Genomic DNA, 20682 nt, shown 5'->3' with positions numbered 1-20682 from the left:
GCCGCTTCACACCAGTTTTGCCAGATTTTAACCAGTTTTCATCATTTTCTCCCACAAATTTTAACACTTATTTTTTGCCATTTAACACATTTTTGCCATTTTAAACTCTTTCCACCACTTTTTTCTGCCTGTTTTTGCCACTTCTAAACCAATTCTTGCCACAGAAGCCCAAGTGTTTCCTCTGTTGACCCATAATTGCCAATATTTACCGCATTTTATCACTTTTTATGCCCATATTTTCCCATATTAACCACATTTCATCTTCTGATATGCTCATTTTTTGCCAGTTTGACCAATGTTGGCAAATTTCTGCCTATTTTTTCTTTCTCAGTTAGCACTATTTTGCCAGTTTAAATCGATTTTTCTTCCCACTTCACCAGATTTTCACCCATTTTTGCCAATTTAACTTTTGTTTATGGCTCTTTATGCCCATTTTTGCCTTTTTTGGTTACTTTTTGCCATTCTTGTCTTAATTTGGCCACTTCTAACCCATTTTTGCTACTTTTAAGATCCAACTTCACCACCTTTTCCACCATTTTTTTGCCATTATTAACCCATTTTTTCAATTCTTAACCCTTTTTTTTTACAAAATAGATTTACATTTGTACAAACCTACAACCAAGAAATAGCAGTCATAACACACACTATATGGACAAAAGTATTCGCCACCTCTCCATTACATATACAGGGACTGTAATATCCAGATCAATGTACTTTAATACGGAGGTGCCCCCCTTCTGCAGCTCGAACAGCCTCCATCCTTCTTGGAAGACATTCCTCAAGCTTCTGGAGTTTTTCTCTGTGTAACTTCCAGTTAGATTGCATTTCTTTCAGTAATTTTTTGCATTTCCTGTTTTATTTTGAAATCTAACATATCCTGTCATTTCAGTGCCTGCCTTCAGCTGTGTCTCAGCTCCCTGATTACCAGCAGCTGCTCTCAGTACTCACCTGCCTTTAATCAGCTCGTTAGCCAGCCACTATATATACTCCTCTGTTTCTCCTCCTCAGTTGCTAGATTATCTCTGTAAATTCCTTGTCTTCAAGCCATATGTTAGTTTTTGGATCTCCTTAACCTTGGCCTATGTATTTGAGTTGGATTGTTTCACCAGACTGCCTTTTTGTTATCTACCCAGTTTTGAAAGTAAAGGACCAAGAGAACTTTTGAACTGCTATTGTGTCAGCTCATTTCTGTATCTGAGTCTATTTGGTACATGAAACCTTTCACTCTGGGAATCTGTGCCCACTCACTCTGTAGAGCATTTACAAGGTCAGCTGATGTTGGACCAGAAGTCCTGGCTCACAATCTCTGTTCAGGACTCTGTGCGGGACAGTCAGGTTCTTCCACTGTGAACTCATCAAACCATGTCTCACACTGATGTGGTTTATTGCATCTCAGTCATATTTACATGGAAACAATAATACAGCTTAATAAAAATCATTAATGTCAGACAGTCCTGTTCATATTTAACACTCCATGATCCTTTTTTCTTAAAAAAGTATTTAAAATATGTACAATTATTGTGAGAGTTCACATAAAACATAAAGGTATAAAACATATATTAGCGTAATAAATCCGATGTGGTTCAAGTGGGTTTAGAAAAGTCCTGAGTGAGGCAGCGATGGTCGTCTTCAGTCATCTGTCCAGCTCGGCCTGTAGAATCTCCCCCCACGTCTCAGCGTCCAGCGGCGTCATGGTGCGCCCCGTCAGCTCATCCGCTGAGCTCACGTGGCTGTACCGTCCCATCAGCCAGTCCCTCTTCACACAGCTGCGGGTGTAGTTCCTCACCAGAGTCACCTGCATGGGAGGACAGATTCACATGAAACTACACTCACAGTCAAGATGACATTTATCGTGATAAATGCTTTTTTACATAATAGTAAGCAGTTTTATCCTTTTATTGATTTTATAATTCAATCATGGACAATATAATGTGGTGTTCTGACAAAAAAAATCTGACTCTCCCACTCCAGAACATTCCTCTTGTTGTCTTTAAACCATTTCTGTGTAGCTTTCTCTAGACGCTTCTGCTCGTTGTCTGACTGGAAAATAAATCTTCTCCCAAGACGTAGTTCTCTGTCAGACTGAATAAGACTGTCCTCCCGGATCTTCCTCTGCCTTCCAAGACCACCTGCCTAGAAGCATCCCCACAGCATGATGCTGCCACCTCCATGCTCCACAGTGGATATGGTGTGTTTGTGGTGATGTCAGTGTTTGAATGATTAATGCCACAAGATAAAATCCGTTTTACTAATAAAGTTCTCTAAACCAGTGGTTCTCAACCTTGGGGTCGGGACCCCCTTGGGGATCGCCAGACATCAAGAGGGGGTCTCCAGATTCCCTTAAAAAACTAAGAAGTTTTTTTTTTATTCCTCTTTTGCCACTTTACACCAGTTTTGCCAAATCTTAACCCTTTTCATCATTTTCTCCCACAAATTTTAACACTTATTTTTGCCATTTTAAACTCTTTTCACCACTTTTTTCTGCCTGTTTTTGCCACTTCTAAACCAATTCTTGCCACAGAAGCCCAGTGTTTCCTCTGTTGACCCATTATTGCCACTATTAACCCCATTTTATCACTTTTTTGCCCAAATTTTCCCATTTTAACCACATTTCATCTTCTGATATGCCCATTTTTCCCAGTTTGACCAATGTTGGCCAATATCTGCCTATTTTTTCTTTCTCAGTTAGCACTCTTTTGCCAGTTTCTATCAATTTTTCTTCCAATTTCACTAGATTCTTGGCCATTTTTGCAAATTTAAAGCCTTATCAACCACTTTTTAAATTCGGTTTACCACTATTTATGCCCATTTTTTTCTTTTTTGGTTACTTTCTGTGATTCTTGTATTATTTTTGCCATTTCTAACCCATTTCTGCTACTTTTAAGATCCAACTTCACCACCTTGTCCACCATTTTTACTATTTTCAACCCATTTTTTCAATTTTAGCCCATTTTAATTCTTTTTTTTTTTTTAAACAAAATAGATTTACATTTTTAAGAAGGCTATTTACTACATAAGTTAAAAAAAGAGATTTGTTTCCTTGATAAGAGTGGTTATTTTTTCAGGTTAAATATAAAATAAGGATATCACAGCTTAACTTTACAATAGACCATGATTTTCTTGACCTCCATGGCCCCCCCAGGTTGGCTAGACCCCAGAAAGCTCTCCCCTTGTCTCCACATGACTATTCTTGGATGTGCATGGCTGTGTTCAACCACCTTCAGGTCCAGTAGGGGTCCCCGGTCTCTGCCACTTTCATTCTGGGGTCATGGGCTGGAAAGGTTGAGAACCCCTGCTCTAAACGTCTGCTATTAGTGAAGCCTTCTGCTCCACACTAGAACATATCAGAGGCAGGATAGACACAGTATGAGTAAACTTCTGGTTTGTGCTTTTCAAAGTAAAAGACTGGTTTAGCATTTCCTTGGAGAAAAAATAACCTTGTTCTTACAGAATAGTATTATTCTGAAAACCTCCCTGAGTAGTTTGGCAATGCAATGACTTCAGCCACCTGTAGGGAGGTTTACCGTGTTCGAGTTGAGAGGACAGACGGGGCTGTGACAGCAGGAGGGCACAGCCAACCAAAGGAGGTCACGTTTGAAATCTGTGATGGTGCATGCAAGAGTGGGCATGGCGGCAGCTGCACGCATGGTGCCAGTCTGAAATGGGCATAAAAGGAGCAGGGCCTAGACTGGCCCCCTATGCCAGTGGTTCTCAACCTTTTCAATCTTGGACCCCCAATATGTTGAAATTGGATTTTTAAAGAACAAAAATGGGTTAAAAGTGGAAAAAAATTAGATGAAAGTGGCCAAAAAATAACCAAAAATTGATTAAACTGGCAAGAATTGGTAAAAGTGGATTACAAAGTGGCTGAAATGGCTTTTAAGCGCAAAAAGTTGAGGGAAATTACGTGGACTGGGATAAGAAATTGATATAAACTGGCAAAAATGGGATAACTGTGGTTAAAATGGGCAAAAGGGGGTGTAAAAAGTGGTTAACAGTGGCAATAATAAGGCAAAAACAGACAAAAGGCGGCAAGAATTCATCTATAGGTGAAAAACAGGCAGAAGAAAGTGTTGGAAAGGGTTTAAAATGGACAAAAATGGGCTTTAAGTGGCAAATATGTGTTAAAATGGGCAAAATGGTGTTAAAAGTGATAAAAAGGGGTTAAAATTTGATTAAAAAAAATTGGTGTAAAGTGGCAACAGTGTACTTTAAATAATATTCTTAGTTTTTTTTAAGGCATCTGGAGACCCCCGCTCAGTGTCTCACGACCCCCAATGGGGTCCTGACCCCAAGGTTGAGAACAACTGCTCTATGCAGCCCAGAACCATCTCCAGTTGGGGCAATATGAAGTGTAACATATGACAACAGAAACCCTGCGTTGCTTGGCAACTTAAGCTGTACATCAAGCAAGAAAAAGAATCCCACTTTCCTCATATGCTGAGAGAGGGAACAGGGTGGTAAACAGGCCCCTGTCCAAACTTTTTTGGAACAAGTTACAGGCATTAAATTCAGAATATGTGTATATTTCAAATAAAGCACCAAGGTTGATCACTTGTATGATCTCGTCTTTGTGCTGTAATATTCGTTAAGATCTGAAAAGCACATTTCACACCACGTCCCAACTTCTTTGGGGTTTCCACCCACCTTCCAGGACATCCCGTCTCTCCTGTCACTGTCGACCTCTCTCTGACACACAGCTCGGACCAGCAGGCACTGCCTCCTCCACAGCTGATCGCTCTCCTCGATGATGTGATGCCACAGCTTGCAGGTCCTGGAGGCGCTGCACAGGCTCTCGGCGTCCAGCTCGCCGAAGATCTTCACGCTCATTTCCGTCGGCAGAGCTTCGGCAAAGTTTGGAGTCGGCGTGGCGGCGGGGGATTTCATGGTGGTGGGTTTCCTCTCAAAGAGGAGAAACACGGGCGAGGTCCTCGTGGAGTCATGCTGCATAATAGCTCAAAGTCCACAAGTCTGTTTGGAGATTTAATACTAATATTAGTGTGATGATCTGAAACATTAACATGCCACGAATATGCAAAACAACAACAAAAAAAAAGAAATCAGGAAGGGGGCAAATACTTTTTCCCAGCACTGCACAGACTTTACATGGACCTTGAATGAATCACAAACGTGCTGTAGCATATTTAGGACTGATAAACTCCAAACATCAAAAGATGTCCGACTAAATAATGACTAATTTGGATTAGCTAAACAACGACATTTAGAGGCAAATTTGACCTTTTAGACAACATTTAATTAAAAAAAATGTCCTCTCTCCGTTTTGTTTGCATATTAAGACAAACTTGCATTTGTGAATAAAAGCATGCTTTTAATCCATAAAAAGGTGATATTTTACTGTTTGCAGCTGTGAGTCACTTTTAGAAACACGGGTCCCATCCCCACCCAGGCTAACAGCTGAACGGGTAACAAGCTAACAACGACGAAAAACCCTCAAACATGTCGAAAATTTCCGACCAAAAAAACAGTTTAATTTAACAGAAAAGCTCTCAGAGTAAATAGCAGCCGGAATATTTCACAACCAGGCGATAATGTGTGTATAAATCTCAGATTCCTACCTACAGCGAGCTCGCTTCGTGTCCTCTCTGACAGCTGAGTGTTTAAATGTCTCAACGGCTGTTTACACACAGAGCAGACGTCACTATGTTTTCGCAGCACGTGCGCATGCGCGAATAGAACTTAAATCGGAAAAGATGAAACCTTGTATCCGCTTTCAAAATAAAATATTGAACGTTTTTTTGTCTCATGATTTTTGTGCTTAAATAACCGATTAATAAAACGAGTCTTGACTCAAACGTTATAATGCAACAACAAATAAACTGAGAATAGTGTCGGAACAAGCTTTACAGACACATAAAATTCAGAAATGTAATTTCGATAATGTTTATATTTTGATTAAATTTAATGAGATAAAATTCAGTGAGAAAAATGTGTAAATAAAGTACATTCTAAGACATATAGATCACATACGACGGAGAACACGAAGAGAAAAAAATAAAAGATTTTTTTACATTACGAGAATAAAGTCATAATATTACAAGAAAAAAGTCGTAATATTACGAGAATAGAATTATGAAGCTTTCATCCATGCAAAAGCATGAAGCTGTGTCATTTTTTAATTATGGGAAATATTTTTGTTTAAAATTTTGCAACCCTTAAATCGCACGTGCCTGTAGAACGATCCAAAAATAATAAATGACTGGAAAAAGAAAACTGTAAATACAAAAAAACAACTTTAACAATAAATGAATCGTTTTGATCAACTTCCAACTTGAATGTTTTCATTTTTCCCCTTTTTTCTGATTTTTACACCTGTGAGAGGAGGGTAATCATAGATATCTATCACTATAGATATCTATCACTATAGATATCTATGAGGGTAATTCTTCGGGCCATTTAGTTTTGTGTAAAGTAAAGCAAATCACCACTCCGTGTTTACTGCGCATGCTCCACATGCATCCCGGAAGTTTTGAACTGGCTGTGGCGGACATCCAAAACTTGCCCCAACTTGTCCGTAGAAACGCTTAATATCTGTTCTGTCGCTTTGGTTTTAATACTATGAGACACATTTTCACCTGTTTGAGCACCTGAGCAGGTAAGGAGAAGCAACGGTTTATTTATGAACGGCTCGGTTTGACCTTAGCTGAACTTTGGTTTCTGATATTTGCTAAAGTAAGAGAAGCTCTTTAAACCAGGATTGTTATTATATTATACCCATTTAGACTGACTGGTGATTTTTCATGCTATGTATTCAAACATTTCCTCCAGTTACCCGGGGTGAAGCTCCCTCCAGTCCCTTCGGTCCGAGCAGATGTCCGGCTTCGCCCTGGAGCCGGTGGGCGGCGGGGCTCCGATCCAGCTGCCGCCGGGAGAGACGGTGCTGGGCCGGGGTCCTTTCCTGGGAGTGAGTCCATCACAGATTTCATACCAGCATTAACAGGATGAATTTAACACGGATGAAGTTCATTCTTACCCGTGAGGTCACCTAAGGGTCTACAGTGGAAGTATTTAGTAGATATTTAGCCACACAGTCGCTCATTGAAAGGAGAGATGTTGTCATTTGAAATTAGATACTTTAATTTAAAGATAAATTAATGTTTGAGTTTTTATTGATAAAGGTTGCAGGTGAAAATGATCTTATAATCTTAGTCAGTGGTATGACTTGAATCTAGATTGTTCTGGTACAGGTTATCTTTTTTTCCAAAATATTTTTATTGAGAGATTTAATGAAATAATGGCAAAAAAAAATACAATCTCTTTTTCTTTTTCTCCCATGTATAGACGTAAGCATGCAGGCATAAGTGCATACACAGACAGTGCTTAACAAATTTATTAAACCACCTGTCATGAAAACGAGAAAACAAATATTTCAGAAATCTTTTAAAAAGTTGTTTAAAACTAAAAATCTCATTGTTATTTATTTGGCAAATAACAAACTGAAACAACTAAATAGTCCTTTTTCACACATAATAACCATAAAACTTCATATTTTGTACGGCCTCCTCTGGCCTTGATAACAGCTTCATTCCTGCTGCCGTTGTTTTTCTAGACTTTTCCACAGTCTCTGTTGTTACTGAGCTCTAAATAGTTCATAGCTGTTCACACAGACTGGTTTTACATCAAACTTTGAATCTACTAAATCCCAAATTAGTTCAACAGGATTCAGACCTGGACTCTGACTTGTCAAGTCCATCAGTCCCAGTCCTCCAGAGTCCTTTTTCTTGCTCAGATAGTCTCTGCACAGCTTTGAAGTCTGCTTGGGGTCATTGTCTTGTTGGTATGTGAACCCACGACCAATCAGATTCAGTCCAGAAGGGATTCCATGATGCACTAAGATGTTGTGGTAGACGTTCTTGTTCATGATACCGTCCATTTTCACTCATTTGCCCACGCCGTATCCACAAATGGAGCCCCATACCATAATGGACTCTCCACTGGACATAAACACGACCATGCTGACCCAAGAGTTCAAACTTGGACTGGTCCGTCCAGAGTACCTTCTTCCAGTCATCAACAGTCCAGTGTTTGTGCTCCCTGGTAAATCTGAGGCCTTTCTGGATGTTTGCAGGCCTCAATAATGGCTTCTTAGCAGCTGTTCTTCCCTTTAAGCCTTGTTCCCTCAGTCGTCTGCTTATGGTCATTCTGGAGACTTTCTCAGACTCTGATCTAGAAGCATTCATCTCTGCCTGAAGATCAGCAGTGCTCTTCCTTCTGTCTCTAGGACTTCAGATCTTGAGGTGTCTGACATCTGCTTCAGTTAACTTTGGTTTCCTGCCTCTTCATTGGTGCATTTTCTAAGAACCAGTCTGGGCAACTGACTCCAAAGCAGACTTGACCACACTGAGAACACTTTATGTCTTTCCCTGTTTGTCTCAGAGACCATCCAGCATCATGAAGTGCTTTAATGCGGACTCTTTCATTTTCAGTCAGCTCTCCACGTTTTACCATTTTGAACAGGAATGAGGAATTTCAAACTGAATTCACCCAAATTTGAGTCGGCTCACTGGGCTTCTCTGAGAAGTCAGAAATGAATCAAGCATAACATTCAACCACTAAAACTCATTTTTCTGTTCAGGAATGCAAGTAAATAACTTTAATTTGACATATTCATCAAGAAATATTAATGTGCTTTACTATTTATTCAGTTTTTTTGTAAATCAGTAAATTTGAAAATTTGTGGATAACAATAATAATTCTATTTTAGCATTAAAAATATCATTTGGGTTAAAGAGCTTCTACATATTGGTGTATTAACCATTGCAGGAACATAAAAATGATTTTGGTAATTACCAATGCTGTTAATTTAGGGCAGCTGTGGCATAAACCTTACTTTGGGTGGTGGTCTAATAAATTTGTTAAGCACTGTACATTCAGATACAGTACATGCAAACACTAAGATATACCTGCACAGATACATGTAAACAAAAGCATAACAACCCAATCAAAAGAACAATATAGCACCTCAACCCAGCACAATATGACCAACACACAACATTGCCTATTTATGAATTATGAGACACAGAAACAGGCACACATTCAGATGGGAAGTAGCTCCAAGCTTGTAAAATACAAAATAAATGGTTGCCATTTATAGAAAAACTTATCAGTGCATCCCCTCAAAGTATATTTGATCTTCTCAAGTTTCAGAAAGAATACGGTGTCTTTAAGCCACCGGGAGATGGGAGGTTAACAGATTTCCAGTGTAATAGTAAGCAGCGTCTTGCCAGTAGGGATGTGAAAGCCAGAATGTCCTTTAGGTTAGAATCTAGTGCAAGAGAAGCATCCGGGATCCCAAATGTAGCAATCAATGGAGAAGGCTGCAAATTACCTCCAAGAACCGTTGACATTAGGGCTGAACAATTTGCAAAAATAATCTATTTGCAATTTTTTCCTGCAATATTGCGAATGCAATTTGAAATGTGATTATTTAGGTTCCTCAGTTTTTCTGTTGTTCAACAAACATGAGCAAGAAATCACTCTATATTATAACAAGTAAAATTTTAGATAAGTTAAACTAGGGCTAGATTTAGAATAAAAAAATCTTACTGCCATTTTGGCTCATATAGAAATTTTGATATCAATTGCTTTATTGAGGGGGATAATAATTTCTCATATTCTCATTTTGATGAAGAAAAATAAATGCATGAGCAAGAAAAGTAAGATTTTTGTATAAAAATAAAATAAAATAAAAAAGATACTTGAAGATTTGAATAACGTATAAAGTTGTGAGACTCAACGTGTAGCTCTAGAGCCACGAGGCTTTTTTATGTCTTCATTTTAAATATAATTCTCCCAAAAAAACCTTAAATAAGGGAAACTTTTTTGCACTTTTTCACCATTTTTTCCCTCTTTCCGTCCATTTAAGCAACCTTTTGCCCTTGAAACAACTCTTTTCCTACTTTTTGCCACTTTTATCCCATTTTTGCCCATCAGGGCTATCTTTTGCCATTTAATACCACTTTCTCCCTACTTTTTTGCCCATTTTGCCACTTTTTTTGCATTTTTTTTACCCATTTTTTGCCACTTTTATCCCATTTTTGTCCTTTTCACCCTTTTTTTCTCTGCATTTTCACTCATTTAAGCTCCCTTTTGTCATTAAATACCACTTTTTCTTAGTTTTTGCCCATTTAAGCCAATCTTGACTACTTTTTGCCCATTTTAGTCACTTTTCACTCATTTTTTTCATGGTTTTGACACTTTTGGACCATTTTATGCCAACTGTAACTCATTTTTTGTCACTTCTCACCCATATTTTGCTACTTTCTGCCCTTTTTCCACTTTTTCCTCTCCATTTTTTGCCCCTTTTTGACCCATGTTGGTTGCTTTTTGACAATTTTTTCCACCTTTAACTTACTTTTATTGCTACTTCAAGCTGTTTTCGCCACTTTTCACCTCTTAGATTGTGGCTCTTACAAAGGTATTTTTCACTCTTTGGGTCTTTGGTTGAGCAGGGTTGAGTAACGCTGGTGTAAGGGATAAAAAAAGAAAAAAAGATTGTATCAAACTGGTATTTTGACACTTTTCAGGTTAAAGAAATATTGCACTGTCTGTGATTTGAATATTGCAGCATGCTATATTGCGATTTAATCTAATTTGTCATTCATTGCCCAGCCCTAGTGGACATAATATTAAAATACTTGGTCCAGAAACCATTTAGAGCCGGGCAAAGAAAAAACATATGGCTGAGGTGAGGAGAACCATGACATTTATCACATTCATCTTTCACTTCTGGGTATATTCCAGAAAGTCTGGATTTAGAGAAATGAACCCTATACAGGACTTTAAATTGAATAAGTCCCAGACGAGCACAGGAGGTGGTAGACCGTGTCCTGTCAATAGCATGCTGCCAGTGGTTTTCATTCAACTGGATTCCCAGTTCCTTTGCCCGTGCATCCTTGATTTAGACACTAGAATGACTACTTAAAGACAAAATGAAGTCATATATGTTGGAAATCAAGCCTCTCTGGTAAGGACTGTGTGAAAGCAAATTTTCCCAAGGTTGTTCTGGAGGTACAGAGGGGAAATTAGGAAAAGATCTGGAGATGGAATCACGTATTTGAAAATAGCGATACAAGTGAGAAGGAGGGAGGTTATACTTAGAGGACAAGTTACCACAACTCTCAAGTTACTGAAACTCTCCCCTCCCAGAGAATCGACCCTCCACAGTGGTGATTTAGTACCACTATTAACTCATTTTTGACCATTTTAACCCTTTTTTGTCTCTTTAACCCAATTTTTGCAAGACATGACCCCGTTATGAACCACTTTTCTTGCGTGTTTTATCCCCTTTGTGCCACTCTTTTATCCATTTTTGACACTTTTTGTCTATTTTTGCTACTTTTTATCCCCTTTTCATTACATTTTTGTCAACATTTTTTTCAACTTTAAAATCATTTTATCCACTTTTAACCCATTTTTGATTAACCCAATTTTTGCCATTCTCTAACCCATCTAAACCACTTTCCTGCATGTTTTATACCCCTTGTGCCACTCTTTATCCATTTCTTTCCCCTTTTAACCATCATTACTATTTTTGCACTATTTTTGTCATTTGTAACAATTTTTTGATACTTTTCCCCTTTTACCAATTTTTGTCACATTTTAACATCTTTTCATCACTTTTTCTGCCAATTTTTGTCCCTTTTTGTCACTTATCACCCATTTTTGCTACTCTCTAACCCCTTTTCACCACTTTATCTGGTCATTTTTCGAGAGTTTCTGTCAACCTTAACCTCTTTTTAAATATTTACTGATTATTTATTTCTGTAAAAATATTAATATTAAAAAATATTAAGTGTTAAGACATTCTAAAACTATTTCAATGTCAATTGTTTGTGGGGTTTATTTAACAGCTGCGGACATTTAAAGCCAAAGAATAATCTTATGGCCCCCTGGCCGCCAGTTGATGACCAGTGCAGTACAGAGAATATAAAATATATATGAATGCATATAAAGTTAGCAGATTAGTGTTTGCTAGATTGTTTCTTTGTTGCTTCCTGTCAGTAGATCTTATACTGGAGTAAAGCCTGTTTATTTTCTTTTACAGTTGCTAGAAAAGTATGTGAACCCTTTGAGATTTCTTGGATTTCTGCATAAATTGGTCATCAAATGTGTTCTGATCTTCATCTAATTCACAACAATAGACAAACACAGTCTGCTGAAACTAATACTGCACAAAAATGATACGTTTTCATGTTTTTATTGAACAAAACATGTAAACATTCACAGTGCAGGGTGGAAAAAGTATGTGAACCCCTAGGCTAATGACTGGTTGACCCTCCACTGGCAGCAATAACCTCAACCAAACGTTTCCTGTAGTTCAGATCAGACCTGCACAACGGTCAGGAGGAATTTTGGACCATTCCTCTTTACAAAACTGTTTCAGTTCAGCAATATTATTCGGATGTCTGGTATGCATCGCTCTCTTGAGGTCATGCCACAGCATCTCAATCAGGTTGAGGTCAGGACTCTGACTGGGCCACTCCAGAAGGCGTATTTTCTTCTGTTGAAGCCATTCTGTTGTTGATTTACTTCTTTGCTTTGGGTCGTTGTCCTGTTGCGTCACCCATCCTCTGTTGAGCTTCAGTTGGTGGACAGATGGTCTTAAGTTTTCCTATAAAATGTCTCGATAAAATTGGGAATTCATTTTTCCGTCAATGACAGCAATCCGTCCAGGCCCTGAGGCAGCAAAGCAGCCCCAAACCATGATGGCCCCTCCACCATATTTCACAGTTGGGATGAGGTTTTGATGTTGGTGTGCTGTGCCTTTTTTTCTCCACACATAGCGTTGTGTGTTCCTTCCAAACAACTCAGTTTTGGTTTCATCTATGGACAGAATATTTTGCCAGTAGTGCTGTGGAACATCCAGGTGCTCTTTTGTAAACTTCAAACGTGCAGCAGTGTGTTTTTTGGACAGCAGTGGCTTCCTCCGTGGTGTCCTCCCATGAACTCCATTCTTGTTTAATGTTTTTCTTATTGTAGATTTGTCAACACAAATGTTAGCATGTGCCAGAGACTTCTGTAAGTCTTTAGCTGACACTCTAGGATTCGTCTTCACCTCACTGAGCATTCTGCGCTGTGTTCTTGCAGTCATCTTTACACGATGACCACGCCTAGGGAGAGTAGCAACAGTGCTGAACCTTCTCCATTTGTAGACAGTCTGTCTTACCGTGGACACATGAACATCAAAGCTTTTACACCGCGTTCCACATTATTATGCAAATGATATTTTTCTCTGATTTTCCTAAATATTAATGCAAATGACAGTCAGAATATTTTTCAAGTCATCAGCCATTAGAGCATAATTCGAATGTTTTTGAACAAACTTCATAATGACAAAAATTATTTAAAAAAAATAAAAACCTCAAAATGCACTGTTCCACATTATTAAGCTCAACAGCTTTTTAAAACATTTTATAGGTTGTAAAGAACTGAAAATGGTCATTTGTAGAAGTTGCAGCATTAGGAGGTCATATTTACTGAAATCAAAGCTATTTCAATCAAAAACATCTTAACAGGCCAAGTTCCATGTTAACATAGGAGCCCTTCTCTGATATCACCTTCACTATTCTTGCATCCATTGAACTTGTGAGTTTCTGGAGAGTTTCTGCTAGAATTTTTTTTTGCAGGATGTCAGAATATCCTCCCAGAGCTGCTGTTTTGATGTGAACTGCCTCCCACCCTCATAGATCTTTAGCTTGAGGATGCTCCAAAGGTTCTCAGTAGGGTTAAAGGTCAGGGGAGGATGGGGGCCACACCATGAGTTTCTCTCCTTTTATGCCCATAGCAGCCAATGACACAGAGGGATTCTTTGCAGCATGAGATGGAGCATTGTCATGCTTGAAGAAAATTTTGCTACAGAAGGCACGGTTCTTCTTTTTGTACCATGGAAAAAAGTGGTCAGTCAGAAACTCTATATACTTTGCCGAGGTCATTTTCACACCTTCCGGGACCCAAAAGGGGCCTATCAGCTCTCTCCTCATGATTCCGGCCCAAACATGACTCCGCCCCCTCCTTGCTGACATCACAGCCTTGTTGGGACATGGTGGCCATCCACCAACCATCCACTACTCCTCCATCTGGACCATCCAGGGTTGCATGGCACTCATCAGTCAACAAGACTGTTTGAAAATGAGTCTTCATGTATTTCTGGGCCCACTGCAACCGTTTCTGCTTGTGATCATTGGTTAGGGGGGCTGAATAGTAGGTTTATACACGACTGCAAGCCTCTGGAGGATCCTACACCTTGAGGTTGGTGGGACTCCAGAGGGACCAACAGCTTCAAATACCTGTTTGCTGCTTTGTAATGACATTTTAGCATCTGCTCTCTTAATCTGATGTATTTGTCCGTCAGAAACCTTCCTCATTATGTCTTTATCTGCACAAACCCATCTGTGCTCTGAATCAGCCACTAATTTCTTCACAGTATGATGATCACAATTAATTTTTCCTGAAATATCGAATGTTTTCATTCCTTGTCCAAGGCATTACACTATTTGACACTTTTCAGCAGAGAGATCCTTTTTCTTTCCCATATTGCTGAAACCTGTGGCCTGCTTAATAATGGGGAACATGTGGAAAAGTGCATTTTGAGGTTTTTATTTTTAAAAAATAATGGTTATCATTATGAAGTTTGTTCAAAAACATTTGAATTATACTCTAACTGTTGATGACTGAAAAATATTATGACTGTCATTTGCATTGATATTTAGAAAATCAGAGAAAAACGTTTGCATAATAATATGGAACGCGGTGTAGAGATACTTTTGTAACCCTTTCCAACTTCATACAAGTCAACAGTTCTTGATCGTAGGTCTTCTGAGAGCTCTTTTGTGCCAGGCATGGTTCACATCAGGCAATGCTTCTTGAGAACAGCAAACTCAAAACTGGTGTGTGTTTTTTAAAGGGCAGGGCAGCTTTAACCAACACATCCAATCTCATCACATTGATTGGACTCCAGGTTGGCTGACTTCTGGCTCCAATTAGCTCTTGGAGAAGTCATTAGCCTAGGGGTTCACATACTTTTTCCACCCTGCGCTGTGAATGTTTACATGTTTTGTTCAATAAAAACATGAAAACGTATCATTTTTGTGCAGTATTAGTTTCAGCAGACTGTGTTTGTCTATTGTTGTGAATTAGATGAAGATCGGAACACATTTGATGACCAATTTATGTAGAAATCCAAGAAATCTCAAAGGGTTCACATACTTTTTCTAGTGACTGTAAGTGGAGCCACATTTGTAAGGAACATGTGTTTGTGGGATGAGCAGCAGAGCTGAGTATGTGGGTTGTGCCCATGAAAAATATTCTAAATCTTCTCTGCCAATGCTGTAAACCTTATTCTGTTTCTACTGATGCTTGTTTGGAGCTTCTGGTACCTCCAGGCGTTGACAGTCAGGTGCCTGATTGGCTCCTGTTCTGTTCAGCGCTGAGTCCAGATTCTGCCTACAGCAGTTGGATCGAAGCGTCCGATGTGTGATTTATTTTAAGTAAATATGTTCGACAGTCTTATTCCACTGGTTATTTCCTTTACAAAAATTCTAAATGCCTCCTTAATATAAACAAACTGTTGAGGAATAAATCTGAGCAGTATGTTTCACATTTAACTCAGAGAAAAGGCTGCAGAATATCTGTGAGGAACCTTTGAGTTTTGTTTCTGAGCTGCATGCTATCCTCCCTTTAACCACTGGAGGGCGCTGCTGTCCTGCTAACACGGGAGCAGAGGGCTGGATCCAACACAGTGTGGAATCACTGATGGTTTTTAATGTCTGTTTAGCACAGATTTGCCATCCATGCCTGTTTTTACTCTCACTGGTACCACATGTGTGTGCCTTGTTTCATCATCAAAACATGCAAAAAACAAAAACAAACAGGTTAGATGTTGGGGACGCCCCGACACGTCAGGGGAGCAGTAAAATATTCATGTGGACACCACACATCTGAGGATTATTTGGAAGAATCGTTGTTTGCGATGAACCTCGACCTGGGACACGCCCCCTGATTGTCAGGCAGGCAAACCTTGCCTAACTTAGACTTCAGGTGTTGTAGTGCAGGGGTCATCAACCGCATCTGCACAAGGGCCAGATTTAGTCTCCACAGAGACTCTGGGGGGCGGACTTTCAAATAAACAAAAATTGAATAAATATTTTGGTCTGATTAAAATATTATTGTATTAGTATTTGTATTTCTTTTCAAAACGCAGCAGGCCACAAAGAGACAGACCTGCCCACAGAATTGTCCAGGCCCCTGAAAATCCCAAATAATGGGCCCTCCCCAGCTGTGATTAAGCACTAATACTGAGTCATTTTTGACACTTTTAACCCCTTTCATTACTTCATTTGGACATTTCTTCAACATTTTCTGCCCCTCAACTTATTTTTGATCATTTTTGACACTTTTAAAACAACTTTTGCCCATTTTGACACTCTTTAACCCATTTTCACTACTTTGCCAGGCTATTTTTGAAATATTTTCGTCACTTTTAACTCATTTTTGATACCTTTCTTCCTCTTGAAAACATTTTTTCTTTTCTCTAAAGCGTATTAAACCTCTTTTCTAGCACATTTTTGCCCCTTTGTGCCACTCTAGTATCCATTTTTGCCACTTTTTAACTTTTTTCATTACTTTTTTGCAACATTTGTATTATTAATAACTCATTTTATTTACTTTTTGCCCCTTTTTAACCTCTTTTCCTGCACATTTTTGCCCCTTTGTGTCTCTCTACAACCCATTTTGCCACTCTCTAACCCCTTTTCATCACTTACTCAGGCCATTTTTGCAACAATTCTGCCAGTCTTAACCCATTTTAAAAAACGTTTTTACTTATTATGAATGATGAGTGAATTTCTATAAAAACAGGTCAAAATCAGATCATTCTCAAACTATTTCGATAGTAATTTTTTTTGATGGATTTAACAGCTGCAGACATTTGAAGCCAAAAGACACTCCTAGAACCAGAACATCTTCTTTTCCTCCTTTTCTGAATTTAATGATCTTCTGGGGGCCGGACAGAAAGCTTTGGGGGGCCTGATTTGGCCCTCGGGCCGCCAGTTGATGATCAGTGTTGTAGTGTGTGGTGGTCCTCTTTGTCATGATTTCCTGGTTTCCATATTTAAAAACATGGATTTGAATACAATGTCTTTACAGGCCCTATTGGGTAATGGCCAGGTGGCCAAATACTTTTGTCCACATAGTATATGTGACTTATTTTGCATTGAATTTAATGTTTTTTATCATTTCTTCTTCATGTGCTCTCAGGTCAGTGATCGGAGAGTTTCCAGAAACCACGGTCTGCTGGAGAACCAGGACAGCCAGCTGAGACTCAGACCGGTACCTTTGCCTTTCTAGTTTTTATTTTTATTATTTTATTTCTTTTTAAAATTTTAAGCCTGTGCAAGAAGGAGAGCAGAGATTCCTTCCAAAGACGGACCTGCAGCAGTGAATGTGTTTGATTTTTATGCCTGAGATATTAAGGCAACATAAGGAGGGAATTTAATTTCAGCTTTTTATTCAACTATTATTTTTCGACTTTAAGAGAAAAATAAACACAGTCCAAGCCAAAGTGCTGCAAAGTGACTAAAACACAAAAGAAAAACACAAAATGTAATCAATATATAAGAAACACCATAAAATACAGAACCTAAAAGTAAATAAGAGCTTTTTGAAATAAAAAAAACAAAAAATTAAAGCTGCAAGCAGCATTGGACGGGTCCTCGGTCTGTCGCACGTCCCTCAACAAATTCCCCAATAACTTTTGATCAGCATGGCCTGGTGTGTCTTCTCTGCGAGTTTCAAGCTGATACGATCTACGGCCTAGGACAAGATACATTTTGTTCGGAGCCCTTTTTTTCTGGAAAATTTTATTTTGAAAGGCAAATTGCCAGCTTCCTGTTTGAGATAGGTTAGGGGTGTCAGTGCGTTATTTGTGGGTCTCGATGAGACGAGCGTTTCAACGTTGGTTTGATCTCTCTACGACATTCCTACTGGCTGTGAGGGCCGTTTTAGTGTGCCTAGGTGGCGCTAGAGAGCACATTTTGGCATGTTTGGGTTTTTTTTTTTTTTTTTTTCATTTTATCAAATTTTTCACTGAATCTGAGGTGTGTGCCAATTTTGGTGAGTTTTTGAGCGTGTTTAGGGGGTCAATTAAAGGGTTAAAGAGGCGTGGGAATAATAAAAAGAAAGAAATGGACCAGATACAATAGGGTCCTTGCCCTTCTAGTTCCTGCTAGAAGGGGTCCTCGGACCCTAAAAATATAACTGGCTTTAGGTGTGATTTCTAGATTGTCAGCACCTGTTACTGCCACAGGTGAGTTTAAATGAGCATCACATGCTTAAAATAAAATGATGTCCACTTGTAGGTTTTAATCTTCACAGAAGAAAAGACGTGGAGCACCGTGAAAACTGAAATTATAAACAATGTACAGTTTAAAATAACATACGACATACATACACCTTAAAACTCATAAACAATAAAACAACATTTACCGTGTTCGCCTGAAGACCAACAGAAAAGGGGACAAAAGGAGAGAGGGAGTTGACTCTTCTCCATGGCAACCTGCGAATCTCCCTCTCCGTCCTAGCTTGCTTCCGGTAACACACGTCACCATAAAACTTTATTTACAGGATGAACACAGACAAATAAATAAAATAATAACTTGACTAATAACATTATAAATATTACAAAGTAGAAATTTCTTGACTGAAAACAAAAATTAATCTATCAACCCTGTAAATTAAATTTATGTATTTTGCCTTTTATGTTGCCATGACAACCCAAAATAACTCTGACAGCGTCAGCTACAGCCAGAAATACCGAGATGTGATGGCGGAGCTTTATAAACTGGGCGTCAAACCTGCGTTGCTGTTCCCTGCTAGGCTCGCCATTGTGACAAAGGATGGAGGTAGGAAGAGGCTTGCTTCGGTGACAGAGGCCAAGGATTTCATCGCTTCCATCCGCGCTCAGGACACCTGAGTGGTGCGGGCGCCCTTGCCCCTCGTCGTAAGTGAGCTAATGTTGTGCTAACTTGGGAGTTAACGCAATGCTTACTGATCAGTTGTTACAAGTATTGACTACATCAGTTCCCCACCGAGCTAATTGCTAGCATGACGGACGATAAGGTATGGAGGACTGAGAGTGCCAAAATGAAATATATAATTAATTAATTAATTAATTAAACGTGTCATGAATTAATTAAATGTGCCATGAGAAACACGGCATTCCTTTATAGGAAAATGTGTTTTTCTTACGAATCACTGCATGCAGCTTTGGAAACACATGGATCTGGTCCTTTCCTCTCTTGGCTTTGTAAATTGAATGAGTCCTGGCTTTGCAATATCACAGAAACCAAGCAATTCACAGCCATCCTTTCACTGGAGAAACTGTAACGGTAAAAGCAATTCTCACGTTTTCTGACATTTCATAAGCTGAAGAGTTTTTTGTAATCAGTGAGACGTCTTATTGATGACTCAGCAGGTCAAGGTGAGTGTGACTCCAGCTTAACTGAAAAAATATGAGAGCGATTTCTTTGTCACACAAGTTGAAAACAAACCAGGATGCTTCAGAGGAAAAAATCATTTAACTTAATTTCTTCTGAATACTTTTCAGTCCAGAATTTCTGTGATAACAGTCCTAAAACTCACCGTCCATATCTATTCCACATGCAGGAGAGCAGCAGGGTCAAACTCAATCACAGCAGGGGCCGGATTCTGAGTTAAGGCCTTACCTGAGAGCCTAACAAGGTCAACATTAAACCATAAACAACATTTTCACCACAAATGAATTATGGGAAAAAACACTAAGCACTGATGATACATGATGTTGTGACTAAAAACAGTCAAATGATCATTTTAAAGGCTAAAAATCTGAGATTAAAAGTCAGAATTATTCTTTGAAAAGGCAAATATATGCAATAGAAAGATAAAAGAAATGTCCAAGTATGAAATCTTACAATTTAAAAGTATAAATATGAAATAAAACCTGAGACAATGGGTTAAAGATAGAAATAAGAGATAAAATGTTAAATCATGATTCTAAAAGTTCAAAATATGGGATTAAAAGTCAAGGTTAGGAGTTTGAAATGTCAAAATATAATTTATTATTTAAAATTTTGACCCTAAAAGGTCAAAATATAAAATAAAATTTTAAATCATGAGTTTGAAGCTTTAATTTTTTTATAAAAGTCAAAATTATGAATATAAAGGACAAAATATGAAAAACATTTTTCTTATTATGAGTGTAAAAAGTTTTAAAAATAAGGGATTAAAAGTCAAAGGTTGGAGTTAAAAGGTAAAAATATAAACAAAAAATTAAAAATGATAATCTGAAAGGTGAAAATGTGACATAAAAATTCAAAATCATGACTTAAGATGGTCGAAATATGTGATGAACTCTGATTTTATCTCTTATTGTGACCTTTCAAACTCATGATTTTAAATTTCTTTATCATATTTTGACTGATGAAACTCATGATTTCCAGTTTTATCTTGTATAACTTATCATTTTGAATTTTATCTTGTATATTTGACTCTAGAACTCATGATTTTGACATTTTATCTGATATTTTGAAATTTAAAATGTATTATTTTGAATTTTTCCTTATACTGGTAAAACTCATGATTTCCAGGTTTATCTCATTATTTGACCTTTAAAACTCATGGTTTTGACTT

At 38.3% G+C, this 20682-nt stretch overlaps 2 protein-coding genes across 5 annotated transcripts in view; one reads left to right on the top strand and one right to left on the bottom strand.

Moving 5' to 3' along the window:
* Window positions 1-1367: 1367 nt before the first annotated feature.
* Window positions 1368-5660, bottom strand: LOC121508689 (F-box only protein 48). 2 transcript variants are annotated; one of them, XM_041785701.1, is made up of 3 exons: window positions 5577-5660; window positions 4648-4971; window positions 1368-1795 (listed from the first exon to the last, which is right to left on the bottom strand). In XM_041785701.1, exons 2-3 carry the CDS (start codon window positions 4948-4950, stop codon window positions 1634-1636), a joined length of 465 nt encoding a protein of 154 aa, XP_041641635.1. In that variant the 5' UTR covers window positions 4951-4971; window positions 5577-5660; the 3' UTR covers window positions 1368-1633. The 2 variants fall into 2 exon arrangements, with proteins under 2 accessions (XP_041641635.1, XP_041641637.1); XM_041785703.1 differs by having other exon boundaries at window positions 5581-5644.
* An 821-nt stretch (window positions 5661-6481) lies between these two features.
* The window catches only part of aplf (aprataxin and PNKP like factor), a 35765-nt gene continuing 21564 nt past the window's right edge, over window positions 6482-20682 (top strand). For all 3 annotated transcript variants that reach the window (XM_041786179.1, XM_041786178.1, XM_041786177.1), the window contains exons 1-3: window positions 6482-6613; window positions 6787-6922; window positions 17275-17346. In XM_041786179.1, coding sequence (XP_041642113.1) covers window positions 6830-6922; window positions 17275-17346 — 165 coding nt within the window. In that variant the 5' untranslated portion in view covers window positions 6482-6613; window positions 6787-6829. The remainder of the gene's footprint in view (window positions 6614-6786; window positions 6923-17274; window positions 17347-20682) is intronic.

Source organism: Cheilinus undulatus, linkage group 4, assembly GCF_018320785.1.
Source record: "Cheilinus undulatus linkage group 4, ASM1832078v1, whole genome shotgun sequence".
In the NCBI taxonomy this organism is placed as follows: domain Eukaryota; kingdom Metazoa; phylum Chordata; class Actinopteri; order Labriformes; family Labridae; genus Cheilinus; species Cheilinus undulatus.
Note: the sequence above shows the minus strand (reverse complement) of the source record. Positions and strands in the feature narration are given on the sequence as shown.